General features: G+C 31.2%; 3 protein-coding genes across 5 annotated transcripts; all 3 read right to left on the bottom strand.

The window, feature by feature from the left end:
- Positions 1 to 4,440: 4,440 nt before the first annotated feature.
- Positions 4,441 to 8,993, bottom strand: LOC114187474 (uncharacterized). The gene is made up of 7 exons (XM_028075736.2): positions 8,816 to 8,993; positions 8,623 to 8,707; positions 6,950 to 7,260; positions 6,756 to 6,882; positions 6,390 to 6,665; positions 5,878 to 5,979; positions 4,441 to 5,779 (listed from the first exon to the last, which is right to left on the bottom strand). Exons 2-7 carry the CDS (start codon positions 8,668 to 8,670, stop codon positions 4,685 to 4,687), a joined length of 1,959 nt encoding a protein of 652 aa, XP_027931537.2. The 5' UTR covers positions 8,671 to 8,707; positions 8,816 to 8,993; the 3' UTR covers positions 4,441 to 4,684.
- A 3,525-nt stretch (positions 8,994 to 12,518) lies between these two features.
- LOC114187464 (ABC transporter C family member 3-like) lies at positions 12,519 to 18,539 on the bottom strand. Its single transcript, XM_085674835.1, has 10 exons — positions 16,039 to 18,539; positions 15,786 to 15,872; positions 15,042 to 15,695; positions 14,674 to 14,838; positions 14,260 to 14,554; positions 13,943 to 14,157; positions 13,326 to 13,631; positions 13,171 to 13,234; positions 12,853 to 13,092; positions 12,519 to 12,763 (listed from the first exon to the last, which is right to left on the bottom strand). Exons 1-10 carry the CDS (start codon positions 18,367 to 18,369, stop codon positions 12,645 to 12,647), a joined length of 4,476 nt encoding a protein of 1,491 aa, XP_085530961.1. The 5' UTR covers positions 18,370 to 18,539; the 3' UTR covers positions 12,519 to 12,644.
- Positions 18,540 to 22,184: 3,645 nt separating this feature from the next.
- Positions 22,185 to 24,276, bottom strand: LOC114189076 (ARM repeat superfamily protein). 3 transcript variants are annotated; one of them, XM_028077782.2, is made up of 2 exons: positions 24,175 to 24,276; positions 22,185 to 23,996 (listed from the first exon to the last, which is right to left on the bottom strand). In XM_028077782.2, exon 2 carries the CDS (start codon positions 23,948 to 23,950, stop codon positions 22,565 to 22,567), a length of 1,386 nt encoding a protein of 461 aa, XP_027933583.2. In that variant the 5' UTR covers positions 23,951 to 23,996; positions 24,175 to 24,276; the 3' UTR covers positions 22,185 to 22,564. The 3 variants fall into 3 exon arrangements, with proteins under 3 accessions (XP_027933583.2, XP_027933585.2, XP_027933584.2); XM_028077784.2 differs by having other exon boundaries at positions 22,185 to 23,964; positions 24,175 to 24,271; XM_028077783.2 differs by having other exon boundaries at positions 22,185 to 24,044; positions 24,175 to 24,254.
- Between the last annotated feature and the right edge of the window lie 2,318 nt (positions 24,277 to 26,594).

Here is a 26,594-nt window from a genome sequence, read left to right as displayed (position 1 = left end):
TATGACACACTAATTTGAAATTAAAAAATAAATTCAACGCTTAAGAAGACGACTATTCATATGATTTTATTATTTTAAAAATATTTAAAGGAAAGATTGATATTTAATTATGGCTGAATTGTTATTTAAACTAACTAAAAAGAAGATAGCGAGTTGAAGTTGTAAACTAAGAAATTTAATTTCTAAAAGATCGTTGAGATTCGTGTGTCATTATACACTTTCGGGATATTATTTATGAAAAGCGACATAAAAACAGCAAACTATTCCTAGGTATTTAATGCTCAAGCTAATTCAATTTGTTTTGGAAAAATAGGATCACTTCCAAGTTAACCATTCACTTTTGGTGGAATAAAAATTCATTCTTATCTCAATCCTTTTATTCAATTTATATGTAATTTTCTTTGTTCTTGTATTTATCCTCACCAAAAAAATTATAATTGTATAAATATTATATAAAACTATAAGCTATAATCACTGCACAAAAGATCAAAAACTTATAAAAAAATAAAAATATTTAAATGTATGTCCTATAAATGTGTTAAGAAACTATAAACTAGAAATCAAAGATGGTTAGAAGACCATACGAGATAAATATGTACTTATTTATTTTCACCCTCAATATTTGATTTTAAAATTCAAATATTACATCTAGCCATACTCATATAATCACACTTGAGCAATGTATTTGTGATGAAAATTAGAATGATTTTAAACAATATTACGAAAATATCATCTTTACACGATAATATTTAGAGTTGAAACAACTTTTTTTTAATTAAAAGAAATATTAATCACAAAGATGTAGGGAAAATTATGATTCTAATTATTAGAATAAATACGAGAGATATTATATCAATAATATTATTTTAATATGTTTGATATTATGTCGCGTATTATTTCTCATGTGTGCAACCATCATTATTTATCGTATTCAATGATGACTTTTTTACAAAGATTATGATTGTATTGTATTGTATTTATATAAACACAATATCTGATATACGATAGCACTACACTATTTCTCCATTCTATCTTTCTTTTCTTTCTCGATATAAAAAATGAGTACAAAGGAGCATTTGTCCATTCTATCTTTCTTTTCTTTCTAGATATAAAAAATGAGTACAAAGGATAATTCATACAATTTCAATATTTATGCTTAATCTTAACAAAAAAAATAAACTTAGCTACAAAAAATAAAAGAGAAACAATTTTATGATCTATGAAGATTTCTCATTCACTTATTGAAGTTTGTCCTCTTCCCTTCGAAAAGTTTTTCTTTCTAATGATAAATTATGTAATAATAAAAAGCTCTTTCTTCTATTTACAAAATTCCAAACACATTTGGATTAATGAAGTGGACTTGCACATATCCTTTCTTGAGAGGGAAAGTCTTGTCAAATTTGTTCTAAGTACCCCTTTTCCAATTTTTTATGTTTTTTTTTCTTTTTGAAAAATATTTTTTGACAAATTGTTTTTACAAATTTGACAAAATTTTCATAAAAAATAAATTATTTTTTTATTTTTTAATTAAAATGAAGTAATAAAGTAGTATCTTTTGTATTTAAATAAGTAGTTTGTAAAAGTTTGTTAAGAAAAATTTTGTTAAACAACCATTTTCTTTTTTATAATGCCAAATTAGATGGAAGAAAGTCAGAAAAATAAAAAATTTTCTCTAGAAATAAAGGAAGTGAAGGAAAAAAAGAAGTGTCTGCCTTATAACGGGTTAACGTAATTCTACTTATCTTTGTCTAAAACATTCACCTCATTTCTTGTAGAAAATTCGGAAAAAACGTTCGTGTGGATTTTTTTTTCTTTTATATATATATATATATATATATATATATATATATATATATATATATATATATATATATATATATATATATATATATATATATATATATATATATATATATATTCATAGATATTTTTTAATATTATTATTTATATGTTTTTAATTTTAAATAAAATTATTTAAAATTAATTTTTTAACATATAAATTTAGATAAAAAAAATATATTAAAGTACCATTCAAATAAATTACACAACTAAATGTTAATTAAATAAATTTAGTCTTTTTCAAAAGACTGATTTATTTCAGTTGTACAAGAAAGTACAAGTTTAAAAAAATCAATCTTTTCAAAAAACAACTTAATCTCATAAATCTAAATAAGAAAATAAATATATAAAACCAAATTCAAAATAAGTGAACAAATAACGCATATTTACCTATTATATCATGACAGTCACATATGTCTAATTAATAAGTGAACAATTAAAAATGTGGACTCATTATCTAGAAATGTGAGATCCTTTTATTTTATTCTATTCTGAGAAGGGGTTTAGGTCTATCCTTTTCGAGGGTCCAGAGTCGGCCCATGTTGAGGACTCCAAGACCCCCTTCCAGCCCTAACAGCTTTCATTTGTCTCCTTTTTTAAAATCAGTTTCATCCCCTTCTTCCACCGCTTGAGCAGCAACTCTGCTAGACACCAGTTTTGCCTCCCTGAACTAGTGAATTATCCTTATTCAGAATTGTCTGAACTCATATCTCCATGTAAGTTGCATTAAAACCTCATTTTCTTTTCGCTTGTCTTTGTTCCTAAGCTATGATTTCACGAAGTCTTTGTCAATGTCTCATTTTCGTACTTGTATATCCTTCTTTTTCAGCTTCTTAAGGTACTGTTGTGCTGTAGTGAGCCTTGTTAGAGCTTTCTTAAGCTACAGTCTTCTTTTCCAGGTAAGGGAAGCTAGGGTTTATGTTTTTTGAAGTTATTTTGCTTACTCCTGATCTGTTTTACGTTTCCGATGCTTGAATAATGTTGATGGTTGCATGAAATTGTATGGTATGTGTGTGTGTGTGTGTGGCTGAACAAGGTGTTACAGGTGCGAATAGGTGAGAAACCTGTTGATCTCGCCCAAGTGGGTGACCCTCGCCTAAGCGAGAGTAGCAGGAACTCACCCATGGTTCCAGCTCGAATCGTCGCTTAGGCGACTAAATGTTTTTTTTTAGTGAGAAGTGGTCCCGTTTAGCGCGAGACGCTTTCATCTGAGCGAGGACTCGTTGGAACCTTGCAGCAACCACTGTTGAGCTTTCGCCTAGGCGAGAAGGGTTCGCTTAAGCGAAAGGACCCTTTCGCCTAAGCGAGGACCTTTAGCTTGGGCAAAAATTACTGGCAGAAGTTGTTGTGTTGGCTGATGTGGCTCCATGTTTGTGTAAATTACTTTTCCTTGCTCACGGTATGTGGCCATGCTTGATATGTATGCTTGAATGGACTGAAATGAATGTGTTATTATGTATTGAGCCATGACTTGGTTGGGTTGGACATTGTATACATTTATAAAGTATGAGATTAAATGAAATCTCGTTATGTTGAGTATGAAATAGAAAACATGACTTGTTTGGTTGGTGGTGAATTGGCATGAGACTTGAATGATTGAGATGGCATGTGGAATTTGTTGGTAAAAGAGTTTCAAGGGAAACTCTTAGTGATGGTAGTTAGTGTATACCTTGATACAGGAGATCTCTAGATAAATGAAGATATCCTGAATTCTAATAATCGTTCACGCTCACATAGAGCATAATGATTTATGTGGTGAGAATGACAGGAGGTCCTAGTCTTGGAACGTATTGGGCCTAAGACATTACAGGATTAACCCTGTGTGTGGTTGGGTGATAACCCCTTGTGTCTAAACTCTGCATAGTTTAGAAACCAACATATGTGCATACTTCCTTTAAATAGATTTTAATTCATCCCATGAATCATAACTTTAAGATTTTAATTTTAAAATCCTTGTACTAAAATATATCACCATCGAATAGTCTCCGATAAAACTTTTAATTATAAAAAAATGTCTAATGTTTCAAAAGTTTCTAATTAAATAAATAAATTAAAAAAGTTTCCTTTATTATTTCTAGTCCATAATGTAATCATATTGAAATCCACAAAAAGTAAAGCAGATTAAAATTATTAGAACTAAGATAATACCAATAGTTCATAAATAATAATTTACTTTAAGTATACCTTGACATATCGATTCATAAACTTATAAAAGTAATAACTACAATTTAAAATTTTATATTATATATTGAAATACATACTAAGTACTATATTTAAAATTGAAATTAAGTAACATAAATTTTAAAAAATTGATTTTTAATGTAATTTTTAAATTTTATTTTTATTTTCTAGCTTTGAAAATAAAATTAAAATGATTCGTTAATAGCATGTAGGTCAGATGAGGCCAATGAACCTTGCCGACCTAATATGTTTACATCAATTGATCAGCTTATTTAGGAATCTTTGTTTCTTTCAAATCCAATGCACATGCTTTGACTCTATTCTAAACCTCACAATTCAATATTTGTACGACCCACTCACTTTGTTTGTGTTGGATTCCACGTCTCTAAAACTCTTCAAAATGAAGTAGGTTTCTTGTGCTTTCTTTTTTCAAAACAACAGATATAATTGATGTAAAAGCAGAAGAAAAGTTTGTCCTTATTGATATCCTTCCAATTTCCTATCATTATTGGAAGGAAAGATAATCTAGTTGGGTCAACTACTTTTGCCTATCCTTAACATTTACATGTCATCCAAAACCCATGAAATTTAAGAAATCTTTCCTAAATTACTACTTTCATTTTCTCTAACTCCAAAATCAACCTATCCAAACATCATTACTGTCTCATCTTAGTTTTGACTTTCCTCTTGAGTGCATGGATATCATGGACTGATCATTGATGGTTTCCATCATCTGCCGAATCAATGCATTGTTCTCCTCTATAAGCTTCTCAGTATTTGAAACTTTGATCTGAAGCTCGTCTCTTTCTTTTCTTACTTCTTCCATGTCCCTCCTCAGTTCATCAAACTCTTGTTTTGTAATCAACTCCATTGATGAAGATGAACCATGTCTCTCAGTACTTGAAACTTTAGTCTTAATCTCATCTCTTTCTTTTCTTAGTTCTTCCATCTCCCTCCTCAATTCATCAAACTCTTGTTTTGTAATCAACTCCATTGATGAGGATGAACCATGTCTCTCAGTAATTGAAACTTTGGTCTTAAGCCCATCTCTTTCTTTTCTTATTTCTTCCATCTCCCTCCTCAATTCATCAAGCCCTTGTTTTGTAATCAACTCCATTGATGAAGATGAACCATGTCTCTCAGTATTTGAAACTTTAGTCTTAATCTCATCTCTTTCTTTTCTTAGCTCTTCCAATTCCCTCCTCAATTCATCAAACTCTTGTTTTGTAATCAACACCATTGATGAGGATGAACCATATCTCTCAGTATTTGAAACTTTGGTCTTAAGCCCATCTCTTTCTTTTCTTATTTCTTCCATCTCCCTCCTCAATTCATCAAACCCTTGTTTTGTAATCAACTCCTTTGATGAAGATGAATTATGCCTCTCGGTATTTGAAACTTTGGTCTGAAGCTCATCTCTTTCTTTTCTTACTTCTTCCATCTCCTTCCTCAGTTTATCAACCTCTTGTTTCGTAATCAACTCCATTGGTGAAGATGAACCATGATGGCATTGACCTCCTCTAACTTCAGTAGATTCTACTCCAAGTTCACCAAACTCTTGTTTTATAATCAACATTGATGAAGATGAGACATGAGAGCATTGCCCTCCTCTAAATGCTGCAGATTTTTCTCCAAACCCATACACCTTTCCTCTCTTCGATCTAGCCACATCAGACCAGACATCCAACTCATTTGGTGGAGGCTTTCCTTGTGCCAGTGCACTTTTGGTCAGTTGTTTCATTGTGCGAGTAAAGGCCTCCTGCCATCATCAATATAAGCATAATGTTTTAGAACAATCCAAAATAGAATAGAATCCTCGTAAAATATTACATGATTGTAAATATTAGGGTTCATTACATTTAGATTTTTCGATCTGCTGTCCACCCATGTATTGTCCTTGTGTTGGTGCAGGCGACGATACAACTCCAATGGGGTAGGGACAACTCCAGTCTCTTTAATCTGACAAGGAACAAAGAACACAAGTTCAGAAGTTGCTTGATTTTAAAGTCATCTCTAAAGTTACTTATAAAGTTTGTTAAAAGTAAAGCATTGTTGCTTAACAAAATTTATCACTGAAAACAAAGGACCAAACATTGCTTAAGAAAAAAATCATGTTTTAAATGAGAATAGTTTGAGTATTAAGGTGGGATCGATTGTAAGACATACAAAATTAAGTAAACACTTAATTTATTAACCTTAAAACATTGGAATTATTGCGTGTAGTGCTTAAATTTATTCCAGATCATAAGGCTTGCACAAATAGGAAAAACAATTAACTAAAAGACTATGCATTGTGGATGCAAAATGGCTTTTTTACACCAAGTCGTGAGATAAACAATATAATAAATCATATGTAGTAACAACTTTACCATATTAGCTCTATGCTGAGATGCAGAAATAGAGCCACCAGTGTGAGATGCTGCATAATTAGATGCTCGATTAGTTTTTGCTTGGGCACTCTTGCTTTTAAAATCTTCAGATTTCCAATGCTCACACAATTTCTCCCAGACTCCATCTTCAATCCAATTTGGTTTATCCAGTGTGGTTCGAGCCTTAACTAGTTTATTGGTCAACAATATTGAAGCTCTCTTTTGAAAATTCCGTTTTGCCCACCTGTAATCTGGCGGTCTAATGGAAAACTTTGTCTATATATATATATAAGTAAATAAGTTAGCTAAAATAGACTAAACATGCAAATACAATTTTTTTGTAGTCACCAACATATGAAATCTCACCAAAAACTCCTCAAACATCGCGTCTCTTGTTCTAGCTGGTATCTTCCTCCAAGATGGCCAAGGATCAGTATAATACCTTGTGATGATATCCCCAATCCCACTAGCAGCAAGTCGTGAAGGTAAAAATCTGCAAAGATTACATGTTAATGGATAGAAGTTTTTAAAATGTGAATAAGTAACAAAATACAACATACCCTTGCCCATCAAGGTGTAGCATTGGCTTGTCATCATTGCTCTGTGTCTCTAATCCAACATCTGCCTCAATGATATGTCCTGCGTCTGAATTATCTGAATTTGTTGGTTGTGGAGTACATGGTGTGTGTACCCCTTGTATTGGAGATGGAGGTGCCACATCAAATGTTGAAGCGGATGCATCAGAAGAACCAGAAGAACTGGATACTGTTGTGTGTGATTCCAGAAATTGAGAGATCTTTCGTGGTCTACCACGCTTTTTTGTTGGATGACTGTTAGAAACTGTTCCGTTATTCTGATATTTCTCTGCCATCTACAATTATCACAAAAATTAACAATTTAGACTATGTGGAGAACATGACTATAAAGGGAAGAGATCATTATAAAACAAATAGCCAAACAATACAACTCAAAAAGCATAATATGTAGCTTTTATCATGTGTTAGGTTTAAAGGAATAACTTGAAAATGAATGAAGCCAAGCCAACATGCACAATAAAAACACATCCTAGACCCCACGTTCAGTGCATACACTAAAACCAGATAATTGAGTTGCAGGAGTAAATCATAGAGATCAATTTTAATAGTATTCAAAGACAATCCAGCAGAAATTGTACAGAGATGCAAGCTACCCATCAACTTCACAAGGTAGCTTGTTCCTAGCCAGCATGGCAAAATATATGAGGAAAATTATTCATAGTCTCAAAATTCAACAACAAGCAGTACATGGCATGCGTAAAGCAGACATGAAATAGAACATTAAAGAGCACAAACTTTATGAGTGATGGACTCACACCAGCATAATGAAAGAATTATAAAGACCACGTCATCAAAAGCAGCCAAAAGGCATATCAATCACCAGATTCATGCACAACAATTATATATATAAGTTTAAAAAAATCTTCCATATAGCAAGATAAAGAAGCAAAGTCCCCTTCAAAGTACCTCCTTAATCCAAACCTTTCCAATTTCAAACCAATTCGTATCCCCTTAAATCCTAGTTTCAATGTACTAATCCCATCAACACTTATATTCCTTTTTTATATTCAACTTGAACTATCTATCCCAAACAAAAATCAAGAGCTTTTTGCTAATTAAGAATTCATTGGGTTTACAAATCCATCATTACTACACCAAACAGAATAGGACAAAACTTACATTCAAATCAGTTAATAAGAAAACAGAGGATTAACAGAAACAAGTGTTATTAAAAAAGAGTTATTTTAGCCCCTACTGTCAGCAATAGTCAAGGTCACTGCATTCTCATAATGATGAATCCGTCCCCCAAATTTTAGAAAACACGTGAATATATTATCTCCTTTCTAAAATTTCAGCACAGTTATTTAAAATTAAAAGTGGCTAAATCCAGTGATCTCGTTTTCAAGTTTGAAGATCAGATTGATCGATACGTGCATGTTTGTATGCACGTTCGGATAACCTAGTACAAAGCACTTTAGGGCTTAAAGATACGTTTGGAGAATGACATTTTTGTGCGTATCTTTAGCCAAGAAGCACTTCTAAAAAGAAGAATCCAAACCTTCTATGCGTCCCTGGAGGGAATAAAAAAACAATTTTTTTTCCTTCAAAAAGACATGCAAACACAATGGTGATGATCACAGTGAATGGTGAAGACCCAAAAGAATAATATCAATGAAATACATAATAAACAACATTACCTGGCGCTTAGTTAACTTTTTGCTAGCGTTGCTCTTTCTCCTGGCCATATAAGAGTCGATTTCTTCCGCGTTACCCTTCCTGCTTCTGAAATGTCACACATTCATCAAGGTGAAAAAGAAAAGCACAAACACAAACTCAATATAGAGAATGGAAGAGAAAAAAAAACAATTAAAGTATAGCACCGATTTTTACATGTTGGAATGTGAGAATGGGATAAGGGTGTTGCAAAGTACACCGAGTGAGTGAGTGAGTGAGAATTTGAAACGCCAATTTATTGGTTTTTATATAAAATGATGATTTGGGAATTTAATCACACAAAAACCGAGGAAAGCGGTGGCTACGATTCTTCCATACCAGCCTTCATTCCGGCATTCTTAAACGCTAAACTCCTTTCTTAAGTATTAAGAAAGAATTGGTTTTTTCATTTATTTATAATGATCCTCTTTTTTTTTTCTGAATTTTCAATGAATGAAAGCTAAATAATTTAGTTATTATTTTTTATAAAAAGTTTTGAAAAAAAAAAATCTAATTTATATGATTCAATTTTCATTTACTCGAGGGGTTTTAACTGGTATTTAGACCCGTGTGTACGGGTAGTTATTTTTTTCCTTTTTTTAATTTGTATTAAAACTAATATAATTATTATTATTATTATATTTATAAAAACAAAGTAATGAATGATGCGAGAACTAAAAAAAATGAGATATTTAATTTTGTAAACAGATTAGTGGATTAGTTTGTCCCATCTCGTCTTTGGTCTTAGCAGGTTGCAGACTTATGCGAAGCAGGTATGTGCGAGCCAACAGATTTAACATCTCAGTTTGTTTTGCATTTTTTTGTGTGGGTCAGTCCATTTGACCCACTCCAAATTGTCATCCTTAATCAGAATATCATCACCAAATAATATAATATTATATATTTAAAAAATATGTTGCATATGTGTTTAAGCTAATAACTAATAATACCAATAGATTATATTAGCAACAATGTTAATAATATTAATATTAATAATAATGATAAATAATATTTAGAGATGAATTTTTTTATTTTAAATTATAAAATTGATACGATTTACTTGGGATGTATATACACGAATGTCATTGTTAAATATTATGAATAATTGTTATATGATTAAAATTTAATTTAAATTTTTGAGTTAAATATTATATTAAAATGAAATAGTATACATGAATCTTAATATTAAAATAAAATGTAGACATAATGTGCAATATGATCTCGTCAAAAATAAATATAACATAAAGTTGATTTTTTTTTTCAAATAAAACACACACATGTGTATATATATATATATATATATATATATATATATATATATATATATATATATATATATATATATATATATATAATATATATATATATATATATATGAATAAAATTAACATAAAATGTAATCCCTATTAAAAAAAGTTAGAGAAAGATAGATTTAAGGTTAAATTTTTTAAACAAAAAATACATATAAATATTGTTATTAATATAGACATTGAATTTATAATAACTAGTTATTGATGTGTACACATGATTATTTGTTTGGAATGGTAATATTAAGATTAACCTATAATATCTGGATATGAATTTATTTGTGTTGCATTATAAAATTGATATAATAATTTATTAGCGATGTGTATATTAGAATAAAATGTCTATCTATAGATTATTGTTCAAGTAAAATGGAAGCATATGACACACATATTTGATGTTAAAAGTTATAAATAGAAGTAATGTAGATATAGACGTATCTCAATTACTTATACTCTTTAATTGTTTTGTTGTTGATTTATCTCTACATCGAAGTAATTATTTGAAATTAAAAAAGTAATTACTAAAATTAGTAAAATGATTAAACTAAAAAATATTTTTTTATTATTAATAATCATTTAAATTTAAAAAATAATAGTTAAGAGGATAAATTTATAAAAACAAAAGATATGTATCATGTTATATATAGTTATAAATTATTGTTGTTAACATTAGCAATAGTATTAACATTGACATGAATAATTTTTGGCATAAACATTATTATTATTATTATTATTATTATTATAAGTGTTTTTTAATTAAAAAAAATGTTATTGTATTAAATACTTTTCCTAAATAAATTTTTAATCTTTTAAAAAAATTATAATTTAATAATTATTATTAATATTATTATTATTCTTAATGCTTAAATATATACTTTTTAAATTTATTTAGGTAAATATAATAATAATTATATTATTATTCTATAAATAAAAAAAACTCGTGCATAGAGATGTCAAATTGGCCAAAGACATATGAGTTAACCCTAGCCCACTCCTTGTTAAGCATCCTATGAGGGGGGTCCTAAATGAGGAGACAAAAAAATCTTAACCTCCAAAACTCCCTCTCAAGTGGGTCAGGTCAGGACCAAGGTGCGTTTGGCCTACTAAAATGCTTTAACTAATTTTTACAAATGATATTTTGAGTTTGAATAAAAAATGGAGTGAAGCCGACTCGAATCAAAGGTTGAGATGAGCCTGTCCGGGTCCACAACCAAGACAGGCTGATCCAGACTCACATCTGATACAATTCGACATGGGTTAGCATGTGTCGACTGTCAAAAAGGACTAAGATGGTTTGGTCCATGTTGATGGCCAAGACGGTCCAGTTCGGGCCCACGACCGAGTAGGGTCAAACCAAAAGACTAACCTAAATCAAAAATTTAATGATATATTTAAAAGATAATAATATATTTTTCATATTTAAAAGAAACATCTATAAACTAAATTTTTTATTTTTTCTTTTATCTTGTAGACTCTTTTTTATCTTAACCCGTGAACTAGAACCGAGCCAAATTAACGGCTCTATCCGTGCGTATGAACGGATCACAAATTAATTTGTCATATTAACAAGTATTTTCTCTCATTTTCTAATATAATGTTCTTATGCTACATTAGTTCACGTGATAAGAAATGATTGGAATGGCGAAAGCAACATGAAATAGAAAAAGGTGATTTGAATTTATTATAAAACCTGCATTTCAATTAATATTTTATTTAATTAGTTATTATTATAGCACTATATTAAAGTTGTGATCACATCTCCCATGACGGTGTATATAAATATACTTATACTTATATATATATATATATATATATATATATATATATATATATATAAAATAAAACAAAAAAGAATTTGGTGACTGACCCATTAGCCTCCGAAATTGTCTTTGACGGGACAAGTCAAAAATTTTAACCCACTGGGCCAAATAGTGTTTCTCCATTTTGGTGGATTTGACAAAAAAGGCTGACCTTATTCATTTTGTTATCTCTAAATGACAGTTAATTCTTTTTATCTTCATTACTTTTTTTTACAGGCTCACAATTCTTTCCCATTTTATTCGGACTGCACAATTTAAAAGTTATTGTTTTCTAAAATTATTCAGAAGTAAAAGTTGACTTTTAAATATAAAAATTGACTTAAATTAATTTAAGTGTCATTTTTACCTATTTACGATCCATTGGATTGTATAATTTAGGGGGAAAAGTAGCTTCTAAAATGTTGCTCTATCTGAAAATCATTTTTTACTCCTGTGCCATCTGAAAGTTAAAAAATGACTTTCAGATTTTAGAATCTAGAAAGAAAAAAGAAATGAAAAAAGAATTTATGGAGGTGTAGGAAAAAGTTATGGAGTTGGAGAAAGGATGTGCCTTCTTATACATGAGTAAAAAAAACTTCTCCAACGTTCTATTTAAAAGAAAAAATAACGATTTTGTTTTTCGGCAACAAAATTTTTTGATATTGTTCAATGGTAAAGTTTTTTGTAATTATTCGTCACAAAAAAGAATAGGGTAAACTCTTTCTTGAACAATTAAGAATAAATCTTTATATTTTTCTGGCATTATAAAATTAGTTTTAGGGAACAATAGGATGATGATATTATATTGAAAAAGAAAGTAAGACACACTGATTATCCTTTGTAATTTTCCCAACTTGATGCATTCAAACAAATATGAAAAAAAAGAAGGAAAAAAAACTCTTATTTTAGTTGGTCAAAACTGGAATTGGACCTTGTGGTGTACTCTGCCACAAGTTGAGCAAAAGAAGAAAACCTGTCCTCTAGCAACCTTGCTGGGGAATCATACTCCTCAATAAGTCCTGCAACAATGTCCAATGAAATCATGAACAAATGTACATTAAAATGATTTAACTTCGTAGAAGAATGTACTATTAAAGCCTCTTCTCACCTTGATTAAGTAGTAGAATCATGTCACTGTCAATGACAGAAGTTATTCTATGAGCAATTGTAATGACTGTGCAATCAGAAAAATATTGCCTAAGAGTTTGCTGAATCAAATTATCTGTAGCTGTGTCAACTGATGCAGTAGCTTCATCTAGCACCAACACCTTACTCTTCTTAAGCAGTACTCTACCAAGACATACCAATTGCCTCTGACCCATACTCCAATTTTCTCCATCCTCACAAACTGCACCATCCATTTTCAATGTATTTAAACTAAATTCATGTCATGTATATTTATGTTCAACAAAGTTATGAAACAAACCTGCATAGTCTAGTTTTCCTTCTTTCCTTCTGACTTCATCTCCAAGTTGGCACTTATCAAGGGCCTACATAAGAGAATTCCAATTTGAAGTGAAATGTTTTGGATAGAAACTTCAATCTAGTCTCTTTTTGTTGTGACAAATGAAACCAACCCACCTCCCATATTTGTTCATCTGTGTACTCTTCAAGTGGGTCCAGATTACTTCTCACAGTACCTTCAAACATGGTTGGATCCTGAGGGATAATGCTCAGTCTAGACCTCAAATCATGAAGTCCAATGGATGAGATGTTGATGCCATCAATCATAATTTTCCCAACAGTAGGCTCAACAATTCGGAATAGTGTTTGTATGAGAGTTGATTTGCCACTTCCTGTTCTCCCAACAATTCCTGTTTTAAGTCCTCCATGGAATGTGCATGTAAAGCCATGCAACACAAATGGCAAATGTGGAGCGTAACGTACCTTCATCAAGTGTATGCAACTTCGCTCAAGTTTGGTAAATCAACAACAAAAGGAGAACATAATATAATGATAGAATCCAAATTATTCTTCTGAAATTTAGCCAATCAGCAATTAATATCCTGTAATTAAGCTAATCAAATTTCTGTTAATAGGTTCTTAAATCTTCTGTAATTATGCTGTACATAATTACATATCTGATTTAGATTATATTGTTATGTATATATACCTTTTCTCCAATGGATAATAAGACACACATTCAAATCATCTTTCTCTCTTACGTAAAATTCAACCATATTAACAAGTCCAATTACCTGCAGGTTGTGAATATCAATCCTGCCACATGATGGCCAAGAATCATGAGGCCGGTTTCTTTCTACAACAAGAGGTGGTTCACTAGGTATGGAAGTATACTGAAGAATTCTTTCCACTGATATAATTTTGGTCTCCATGCTGCAAAGTTCCCATATCATCCATGATTGTGTAATGTTCAGATTAAGGCCATAGGTTACAGCTAAACCAGCAATACCTTCAAGAGCAAGAAACAGATAGTACCGCGATTATGTTCTAGTACCCTTTATGAACACACACTTTTGATCGGTAAGTTAGATATTGGATTTGAGTTTCATACCTGAATCTATGAATCCATGTGGAATAGATATCAAGAATATCAAGCAAAAGGCAAATGTGATAGAAGACAAGATATCTAATCGGAAACACAACCATTCCATAGCAGCTGCATTGTTGAACTTGGGGCGAGAATATCCATCCATCAGTTTCATATTTGCTTTCTGAAATCTTGAAACCTGATCAAAGCTCCTGATGGTTGATGCACCTGATATTGTTTCAGCAAAGTGCTGAATCACAGGAGCGTTGCATACCCCAACTAAACGTGATAGTTCCCGGGCTGATGGTAAATAATATTGCTGATGAATTGTAAGTTTTTAAGATGTCAACTCAAAGCATGATAAATAAACTTGGCAAATGATCCAGACACATCTTTATACCCTGTCATCAAAGACAACATGGTGCAAAACAAAAATACCTGATACCAAATGTTGATTGCTGTAATAGGAATAAAGACAATGAAAACCTGCCATGCAACTTGAGACATTACTGCTACAATTCCGAGGAGATGGACTACAGAGGAAGCAAAGGATCCAGTTTGAAAAGGAATGTCTATATCCACTGCACTTTGATCAGTAGAAGCCTGAAAAGAGCATAGAATTTATTCATTTTTTTGAGAAAATTCGTCTTATAAATAAACATTGAAAAGTGAAAATAACCAACAATGATGTTGTGAAGAACAGTTAACTAATCAATGATACCCGAAAATATATATTAAGGATTCATATATTCTTCTCAAAACCATAACAAATGGAATGCATAGTGTGACATCATAGTTCCACATACCCTATTAAGGATTCTACCACTTGGAGTGGCATCGAAAAATGACATTGGAGCACGGAAAATGCAGAGATGCATGTTGTTGAAGAGTGAAGTAGCTGTCTTATAACCAGTTGTGGCAACAAGTGTTGCTCTAGCAAGGACACAGATAGAACTTCCTATGGCCAAAGCCACATATACAAATATAAGGGCACTTCCTCCAACAGGTGGCTCAGCATCAGATGAGATAGGAGTTGCCCAAGCCATCCAATAGTTGCTTCCAATTTGAAGAAGTTGAAACATAATTTCAGCAATCAATATGAGTGGTACAAGTGCTCCTCCATATGTTGTTGTTACATATTTCCAATAAACTTCAAACCCTACTTTACCTTTCTCTCTTTCTTCTTCATGGATAAGTTGGCCTTTTGGATCACATTTGTTATCTTTTCCACCATTTTTCTCATTTTTCCTTACTTCCTTTTCTTCAATACCATGAGAAACAACGAAACTTATTACATCCTCCTGTGATGTACTTGTTATAGCAGACGCTTTCCCTCCATCTATTGAATCAAGTGCAGACAAAGCTTCTTTATGAGCACCAACAAGTTCCATAAAATCAGTGCCTGATTTGAGCAGATGATTGTATTTCCCACTTTGAATAATCTTTCCATCTTTCATGACCTAACAATAAAGCATAATCTGGTGAGAAATGTAGGAAGAAGGAAAGCAAACTAAATGAATTAATGACAGCATAATTCTGAGAACTGCTACCAAAATAAGGTCAGCGGCAGGTAAGAACTCTACTTGATGAGTGACATAAACCACTGTCTTTGAACTTAAATGGTTCAGTAAGCATTCCTGTCATATTCATAAAACGAAAAGGCTCATTACTGGTACAATGTTCATGCTACTTTGAGAACATTTGACAAAAATGCTTGAGAAAGTTTTTGGTCTATAATATATACAAAGAATACAATAGAACAATAACACACTACATTACAAATTACAGTAGAAAATGAGTTACCTGAAAAAGATGAGATCCTGTGTGAGCATCCACAGCACTAAACACATCATCAAATAGATATATATCAGCATCATGGTATAAAGCACGAGCAATTTGTATTCTCTGTTTCTGTCCACCACTCAAATTTATCCCTCTCTCTCCTATTATAGTCTGATCTCCAAATGACAAAACATCTAGATCCTTCTTTAGGCAACAAGCTTCAAGAACCTTCTCATACCTTTGCCTTTCCATGTCCTTTCCAAACAATATATTATCCTCTATCGTGCTACTTTGTATCCACGGTGACTGAGCTACATACGCCTTTGTTCCACACACCTTCAAAATCCCTGATTTCTTGGGTACTTCTCCTAATATACAAGAAAGAAAAGTAGACTTGCCTGATCCAACACTACCACAAACAGCAACCCTCATGCCATGAAAAACTCTGAGATTTATGTTTTGCAATGTTGTACTGGGGGAAAATGAATCCCAAGAGAAATTACCATCAACTACTTCAATAGCTACATTAGAACTACCATGTGGAAGCTTCTCCACAACATCAAATGGAATCTCATCCAGACGAAGAAAAGATGCAATTCTGTCAAGAGAAACCTTAGTCTGTGCCATCATTGAAATTGTCTCTGGAAGATTATAAATGGGTTCTTGGAGAATCTGGAATGTGGCAAGTGTGGACAGTATCTTCCCTGACTCAAGGGGGATCCCTACAAGTATACAAGTACCAAAAGTAACCACTGATACAAATGCTGGGGCACACCAGAATACAAATATGATCATGGCTAACGTGTACATAACTTTTTTTAACCAGTCCTGCTCGATCTTTCTGAGTTGGGTTATGTTTGACAGAAACTTCATTTCCCATCCTTGTAGTTTGAGAATCCGCATGTTCCTCAAAATCTCAGATGTTGTTTTCATTCGTGCATCTTTTGACTCCATCAACTTGTTATGAAACTTCTCTTGGATTGAACTCAAGGGAATGTTTGCCCACATTACTATGAGAATTGCAACAAGGCCAGAAACTGAAGCAAGCCCAAGATTTCTATACAAAATCAACAAGGCTACTATAACCTGTAGAACTACTAACCACAGATCATGTAGATGCCAACTGAACTCACCAACTTTTTCTGCATCAACGGTCATGAAGTTGATTATTTCCCCAGTAGTGTGGCCGTGCTTGGATTGACATGAAAGATTCAAGATTTTATTATATATCATTGTCACAAGCAGTGCTCGCATTCTTATTCCAACCTGCTGCAACCTAAAAAACCAGTGCCTCCTTGTGAGGCACTCCAAAAGCTTTGCCACCAAAAATGCAGTCACCAATACAAGGCCCTCATGCTCAAATTTCCGTTGTCCGTTAAGGAATTGTACAAAACCATCAATAAGATAGGGACCAACAAAAGAAGCAAAAGTGTTTAGCAATGCAAGGATGGCTGTGAAAATAATCTCTTTCCAGCTTGAGAATACTAATGACTTCACTAACATTAGTGTGTCCACTGTGGTAATAGCTCCACATTGTGCCTCAAGCCTATCCCTAAAAGTTGGAAAAGCTCCAGTTAAACTGTCTCTTTTGTCAAGTTGTGGAACATCCTCAAGGTCCAAAGACTTCTTCCTTCCAAGAGTAATCAAAGGACCAATCCAAGAGAAGGTAAGAAGACCAAATATTCCAGAATTAGAGTAAGGTGTAACTGTGTCACTCCCCTTGGTCTCTTTTGTCTCAAACACATCATCTCTTAAGTCAGCATCCAAAAGAGATTCTTGTAAAGTACTATCTCCTACACCACCCTCATTTTTTACAAACAACTCCAAGTAAAAGAAGAATAAACAGACACAAACAGAGAAAGCATCAGAAACTAAGCTCTGAAGGGGCAAACCAGACTGCTTTTTTTCATACAGAGCAAAGTTCACTATAAAGCAATAGCCAGAAACAAAGAGGTAAAGGACGCACCAAGCTCTGAAGAAGAATGGTAATCTTCTTTGCCTTGAAATGAAGAGTTCCATGTGCAAGCAAACACCAACAACACCCCAAGCTACTGTTTTGAGCAGAAAATCCGAAAGGGTCGCAAGCTTTTCTTCTGACCAACCATTTTTATACCAACAAAAGTAATCAAACAGAAAGAGTAGAAAATTGATGGCCGAAACAAGAAGGAAACAAAGTGGAGCCTTTGCAAACGTAATGTTCTCTGTGGAACTTTCTCTGGTTCTAACTGCGACTTTCCTCAACACCAGCGACACTAAAAGCACCACCAATAACAGTAGATGAAGGAAACCAGAGAAGCCATGCAAGAAAACGGGCTTCACTAAATATGTCAGAATACTACTGCCAAACAACATTATGAATGTACAACAATTGAACTACAAACAATAACTAGGAATTTGAGTTTGCAGGGGAACCTTGCATGGATTCTAAAAAGTGGGTTGGTATCTGAATGAAGACATTCTGGTTATGGATGACAATGAAGTTATGGTCAATGAATGAAAACAAGAAACGAAGAAAAGAGCAAGAAAATGGAGGTTATATCTACCAGGAAAAATGGTTGGGAATGGAAAGTTGAATGTAAGCTAAATGCACAATGAATATCATATTGCACGTGATCTGAGTAAAAGTTCTGTGGTGCAAGTTAAACACAGTTGCCATATTAAATAAATCATTACAGTTGCAATGTTTAGGTTGTCTCACCAAGAACGTGAAGGTGCCAATAAATTCAATTTTTATTTTATTCAGAAATGCCCCAGGTTAACGTGCCCATAAATTCAATGTTTAGATTGTCATTTTTTTAATACACATTTAAATCCGTGTCTTAGAAATTGTATTAGTACCACAAATCCTGAATTTTAATAAAATGGTAATGTAATATAACAATGCGAATTTCGATGCAGTTATGGTTTACTTTTGTGCTTGAAGGATTTTGTTTGCAGTTTTTCTCTACATTGTTAGATTGTATCAACATATACTATTATAATATGATGAATGATGAATTGAAATTTATTAATATTTAAATTAGGTTGGTATGTAATAAGAACATATAATGTTTGTTTTATGACATGTAGCGTGCAGACACATTTATCAGAGAAAAAATACTGAGATATTTAGGTTGTATATTATATGTTGAGATACTTTTTCTTTGTATGTATTTATAATAATTAAATTTTCTAAAAATACTAAAACTAAAATCAGTGTCACCTAAACAAATATAACAAAATATAATAGAAATATTTTATTCCTTAAATTAAGACAACAGATGAACAATTTTTTCCTAACTTTCAAAAATGTTCAATAAAAGGATCAGGCTTAAGAAAAAAAATTAAATTTCGACCAACAAATTTTAATTTCAATGAATCATTTAAAAAACTTAATTTTAATTATTTAATCTTATAATTTCAAATAGTTACGTCATAATTTTTTTTTTAATTTAACTTAGCATATATATAATAGTTTTGATATGTTATGAAATGAATTGAAATGTAATGAATCCGTAGTTCTTAGTAATACATCAGTCGTATATGCATAGTATATTTATCGAAGGTAATATAATTATTTTCTTATAAAATTTAACTAGTCTAATATTTTCAGAACAATGTTTATTTCATTAAAAAATGTAATAAACTAATTTATTAAATTTTAATGTTAATGTATTAAGAACCTTGTAAATATTTTAAAAAACATATTAAATAATATATAAATATAATTCTAAAAGCTCAAGCGTAAAATATAATCTAAACTTCTTTGCAGTCACGTGAAATTAGTGTCGTGAAATTAGTGTCATGTCATCGTTCTCTCATAGGATCTGTTAACAAATAGTCAACTCTTTAAAATATTTAAATCCATTTAGAAAACTTTCTTCAACTTTTGTCAACTGTCATCTTGTTTGTATTCAGACTATAAAATTAACGTCATTAATGTTTTAATTTGGTGTCGTGCTGTCGTTTGGATGGTTTCGTGTTTAACTCACTCACATCGTCCCTGACATCTTCATTCATCTCCGATTTATTTAAACCAAACAATTTCTCAAAATTAATATCTTGGTTGAGTTACCAATTTTATTTTCTATAGTACCTTCTCCAGTTTCACTTCATATTCATAATAAGAACAATTCCTTCCTTTATTAAGACAATTTTATATAACTTTTTATGTTTTTTTTTTAAACAGATTGAACTTTTTTTTTCTTTCAATCTTTATCATTTTCTTAACAAAAATAAAAAATTTCAATACCATATATATATATATATATATATATATATATATATATATTAAGATTTTATTTTTTTTTGTTTTTTTCTAAATTGGATTTTTTTCCCATTTTTATCATATCCTTACAAAATTCAAAATTGGAATTTTTTTCTAACATTTTTCTCATAGTTGATGACAAGACTTTCATTTAATTGGAAATTAAATCAAAAAATAACTCAACCGAATTTGTATTTATTATGTAATTTTTATATGTTACCTCTGTAACTTACGTAAAAGAAATGTATACCGATTATTATAAGATCTGGAAAAAATTAAATAAATAAATATTTATTTATTTAAAATAAATATTTATTTATTTATTTTAAATAAATAAATATTTATTTATTTATTTTAAATAAATAAATATTTATTTATTTAAAATAAATATAATTAAAGGATCTTTACGGTAATTAAAGTGAAAAATTATAAAAATAACAATCGTAATTCAAGTGGTTAAGTGTATCGAATAATGTTGAGAAGATTAACCTCCGGTTGAATGTTCGATGTGTATGACATCGGTTAAATTTGAGATATACGAATTTTTGTTGTCTTGATGTATGTATGTTGAATTGGTTTGGAATACAGTGGAATAGCAAGGACTGCATAATAATATGACAATTTTATTAAACACTAAAGATATCCAATTTTTTAAAGGAAAATATACTTTAACCCACTTTTTTAACTTATTTTTAACTTATTATTTTAATTATCATTAAATCATCATATTATTAAAAAAAATCAAAATAGATAATCTAATGGTAATCAAAGAAGTGAGTAAAAAAGATAGATTAAAGTATCTTTATTCTTTTCTAAAAGCAGTTCAATGTTGCATACATTGGTCAAATTACCGGTCTTTTGACATGAGATGTTTTTTCATACACTAACTTTAAAATTTTATGCAGTAAAATTTTAATACTATAGTACTTTATAGATGAAAAACCCTGTTTTCTTTGGTGCAGATACAATAAGGAAATGCCAGAAAGGTGAATACTGTGCAGTTTACACGAATAGATGCTGGTTAAGAAATAGAGACCAAAAGTGTACGAGAGTTGCATTTACAATGACACCACAAGAATGGCTTTTTCTAATTTTAGCTAGATATCAGTTCTGACAAGCATTAAGCTTATAGAAAGTTCTGCATGTTTATTCAGTGGACTCAATTTTTACAAGATGTATCTCTTAATCTTACCATTCTTTTTGTGGCGGCAAAAGAGTGACGAAAACCTTTTGGGACAATATGTTTTTATTACTATAATAATAAAATCTCATACTTATTTTTATTTCATGAAAGAAATTGTAAAAACAGTAATGAAAAAGAGGTCAGTTAGTGATATGTATAGGCTCAATTGATAAGTTTTTAACTTTTGAGAACTTCTTACATATAAAACCTTCTAGTTGAAACAATTTTAAAAGTAAGAATGCCGAGTTCTTTTAAGTTTTTACAAGGGCATTGAGAACTTCTAATTATAAACTCTTGCCAAAGAAAATTTTAAAGCAGGAATGTCAAGTTATTTTAAGTTAATAAGTGCATTTAAGAAGTTATATGATAGAACTTTGAAAATAGTTCTCGTGTGAGTTAATTTTAACTTAAGCAAGAAATTTGTATGTCCAAACCAGCTCATAATTTGTAGTCTACATATCAAATTACGCATACACATTAAGTATAAAAAAGTGTTTTGTCTCTGTTCTCCCTCTTTAAGACTTCTTAATTGACTAGAAACTGGATGGTCTAGTAAACATGCTATAATTCTTCTAGAGGGTGTAAACTCAGTAACGAAGCTAATGAGAATTCAAAATGAATGGCTAAAACAAACAATTTAGGTGAGTGCCAAAATGCTAGTAGCCTAGGATCTTAATAAAATGGAATGGTTGTTTCTGATTCATAATGAATAACATTAATAATGACAGTTCCAGAAAGTTATGCAAATTCAGGTGTATTGCAACAAGTAGAACTCTATCTACTCACTCATTTATATTTGTCTTTGAAATTCTACAAATATATACCACAAATAAGAAGATCCCTCTCTAGTTTCTCCTAATTTTAATCACAACATACACCTATTCTAGGGTGTAAAACTGATAAAAACTCAGATACTGACCCCACTGGAGGTGTTCTCTAATGAGATAAGAAGTTACACACCTCACTAACATGCCATGAAAGTTAATGAAACTCAAATTCTGATTAGATAACAGCACCAACAGTATTCATGGTACTGCATCAAAGTTTTGTCCTAAAACTTAAGAGAGAGAAGCCTATTCTGCACAGGCTTTGAGATCAAAAAGATAACCTCAAACTGATTACACAAGATCTGGGTTCCATGTGAGCTGCTCAACACTCATTCTTCTCAAGGATCTAGCCATGTGCTCATTGGATGCCCGAATATGAACTAACCTATTCTGCATATTTCTGAAGGAAGAAACATTAATTGCATCCGACACTCTATCATGATACAATGGATCTTCATAAAAATTCACAAGAGCCTCAGTAGCATTATCCCTTAGATCCTCAACCTCATCAACATCATTCATCAAGTCTATGAGAATCGGAATCGCCCCTGCCTCAGCAAGTGACATTCTATCAGTTCCATCATAGCTCAGTTGAGCAAATGCCCCAGAAACACTCACCTTCACATCTTCACTCCCAGTCTCCAACAGCTCAACAAGAACAGGAAACGCTCCTGAATCTCGTATTACACACATTGAATGCTTGTAACCCGACAGATCCCACATCACATCCGCAGCAGAAGCCTTTGCCTCATCATTACCTTCTCTCAGAATCCTTACCAAGTGACCAGAAATTTCAACAGCATTAGCCTCAGCAACAGCCAATATACAAAAAACATCCTCAGCTATCTCTTTCCCTGAAGGATCAGGTCCTTCAAGAAGCTCAGCATAAAGGGGAATAGCCCCAGCTTGAGCAACCGGCCTAATGTAATCAACATGAGCAGATATCACACCAAGAGAATTACCAACAACAAGCTTTGTAGAGTGTTCTCCCTCACGAAACAACGACACCAGCACTGGAATTGCTCCCAATTCAACAAGCATACGCCGAGTCTGTCTGGTCACTCCAAGCAACCCAATTGCTTGACAAGCCCTTTCCCTAGACACCATGCTCCCACAACTGGCAGCCTCCACAACATAATGTAGAGCTCTTAGTCTAGTCAGAGCCTTCCTAACATCCCTTCTCATTGATAACGCACTCAAAATCTCCAACAAATACCTCCTGGTATCATCGGTGCAAGAACTCAACAAACCAATGATCATTTCCACCCCACCGTTGGTGGCAACAACTAGCCTACTTGCATTGCAATAACTAACAATAACCATCAAACATTTTATCAGGACCTTCTGCATCCTTCCATCAGAGTGAGGCAACAACCTCATCAAAGAACGAGGGGCATCGTGTGCACCAATTTCAACGGCCAACGCACCCTCACCCCTGCAAGCAATGCACTTCAAGCAATACGCAGCAGCCTCTTGAAGTGTAGGAGCAGAGTCATTTGAAACATTGTGACCAAGAATCTCAGTGAGAATGGGTATGGTGCGAGCTAAAACACGCTCAGGGGCCTGCTTAGAAAAACGCGCCAGCATCACCATGGCCTTTATTTTCTTACTCTTGGTGCCTGAAGCTATTACATCCTGATAATTTCTCAGTTCTTGATCCCAATCAGCAGGGTCCATATCTCCAATTCAATCTATTGATTGACTTATTTCAGATAATACAAATCTAATTCAATGAGCAAAAATTTAAAATCAAAACTATTACCCAAATGCCCTACAAAAATAAAATTATCACAAATACTTGCAATATTAGAAAATAAACAGACATGAAAACGATACGGGAACACCTTTTTGGAAAAAAAGTGGCTTAATTTGAAGAAAAGGGAACGAATCTTGTATGATACCTCTGAAAAATCGAAACTTTAGAACCAAACGAATGGTAGAGAAAAACCAACAGGTGGAGCACCGCGTCAGTCAGTGGTAGTCATGTTTTGATTCAACTTGCATCGGCAATTGGAAACATTGATCTTTTATACACATCTATTTATTATTTAAATTAAAAAATAAATATTGAATATGTGATATTTTGTTATATTTTATTTATATAAAAAATAAATCACAGGCTTATATATCTTGTATATCTTTAAAATATGTTTTCAGGAAAAAAAAATACAAGATTAATTTAGTTAAATTACATTTTAATTTTAAAAGTTAATATTTTTCACTTATTGTAAAAAAGTTACCCAAACCCACACATGTGAGATTTAAAAAAAAAAATAGCGTATATGAAAATTAAATATTTAACACAAACATTAATTAGTATCAATATTACACCAATATACATGTATATTATATTCTTATTTTCTGATATTTGTCAAATTAAAATGTTAATTTACCGACATAAACAAAATCAATAAAAAAATTAAACATTCAAATTAACCGACCATTATATAATAATAATAATAATAATAATAATAATAATAATAATAATAAACTAATAAAAAGTTATTATTATCGATCAAGTAAATCGAGTCAAATTTGATTCAAATTAAAAAAAAAAAAGTTCAACTCAATTAAACTTAACCTATTTAATAATGACAATAACTAAATTACCATTAATTCAATCATAAAACCATACTTATATTTATTTTATTTCAGTTAAATTTAAAATACTAAACTTAACCTATTTAACAATGATAATAGTTCAATTATCATTAATTCAATCATAAAATCATATACAGTGTGAACAAAACTCTACACACCAATGTACTAAAATCAAATCAAACTATAAGATTGTTAATTTTTTTCTCAATTCAATACATTTTTCACCAAAATTCAAGGATTTACAAAAACTTAAAAATATCCATTATAAAAAAAATTCCTTACCAAAATAATTCTAATTTATAATCAAAATTAACAACACTTACCACAAAAATCTATTATCTATCTTATAATTCCATTTCAACGTAAATCTCAATTCTTTATAATGAATCAATTTCTATAACGACTTAGACCTAGAAAATTATAAGTGATCTTACAAAAAGATAATCGATTATTTTATTATTAAAAGTCAGACAATAAATATAATTTTCTACAAATTGAGATTCATTTTATTATAACCATTATCTCTCTAAAACTTTTTTTAATTCTTTGTCTATCTTTTCTCTAAATCTTTGACTTCATCCTTCATTTGTTTACATATAGGAGTACACCATAGGACTTCGCAGCAAGATCTATCTTTCTATCTGATCAATTTGTCGGACATAGTAAGTTCCTCTTTTTGCTCTTTTTTAGAGTCTTTGGATCTTTGGTTTGCATTTTTTGTCCTTGGAGTTTGCATGTTTGGTCTAAGAACTCTAGATAAATTTATGTTCAATTAGGATTGTTAAGGTTTGATCTAGACTTTTCTTGTACAAATATTTTTTTCTCTATAATTAAGGGTATCTAGAGGCAGAAAAGTTGTTTACTCATACTCAAGTAAGGGAAATCATATGTTTAAAAATTGATTGTATTGTTAAATGAGATTGTTGTTGAATTTTATGATTTAGAGTGATTAAATTGATGTATTATGTGATTTTTGCTTGTGTGATATTGTGAACATGTGGAATGACTGAATTGATGAGTTAGATACAAATGATATGTGAGATTAGGGTTTGATGAGACATATGGTGAGAGGAGTAAAAGGTTCTAGTTTAATAGTTTTACCTTGGCCAAAAGCGTTAACGAACTAACCTTATGTATGATAGGATGAAATCCATTAACAATGGTTATGCAGAGCAATAGAGACAATCACAAATGCACAACTTGTACTATTAATAGAGACAATCACAAATGCACAACTTGTACTATTAATACACGTATCATGATAATTGAATCATTGGTTGAGTCTTTGTATAAAATAGAATAATAATGATTCAATATTTGAATACGTATAAGTCATTACTTGATGTCTTGTCTTGGAATGATACAGCCGTCTAACTAGTGTTTAAAACTCTTGTGTATCTTTTTATTTTGAAAAACTCTAGTTCTCAAACTTGATCGTGTAAATATATATTTTAATATATCTTTTTAATAACTGTAATATAATAGTCACATACCAGTGTTTAATGATTTTATACTAAATGGTATTTACAAATGTTCCAACTAAAACCTAAACACTCTTTTAAGTTATTTCTGCGGCAAGAGCTCAAAATATTCATTTTAATTTTACAATTTATAGTTTTTAATAAAGGAATAATTATTACCACACACTACTGAGACAATATGGTCAATAACGTGACAAAATTTTTAAATAGCCTCATCATTTATATTAAACGGTTAAAAT

Source organism: Vigna unguiculata, chromosome 6, assembly GCF_037176805.1.
Source record: "Vigna unguiculata cultivar grain cowpea cultivar isolate G323 ecotype 2 chromosome 6, ASM3717680v1, whole genome shotgun sequence".
Taxonomy (NCBI): Eukaryota; Viridiplantae; Streptophyta; class Magnoliopsida; order Fabales; family Fabaceae; genus Vigna; species Vigna unguiculata.
The sequence above is the reverse complement of the archived record's forward strand: the minus strand, read 5'-3'. Positions and strand labels throughout refer to the sequence as shown.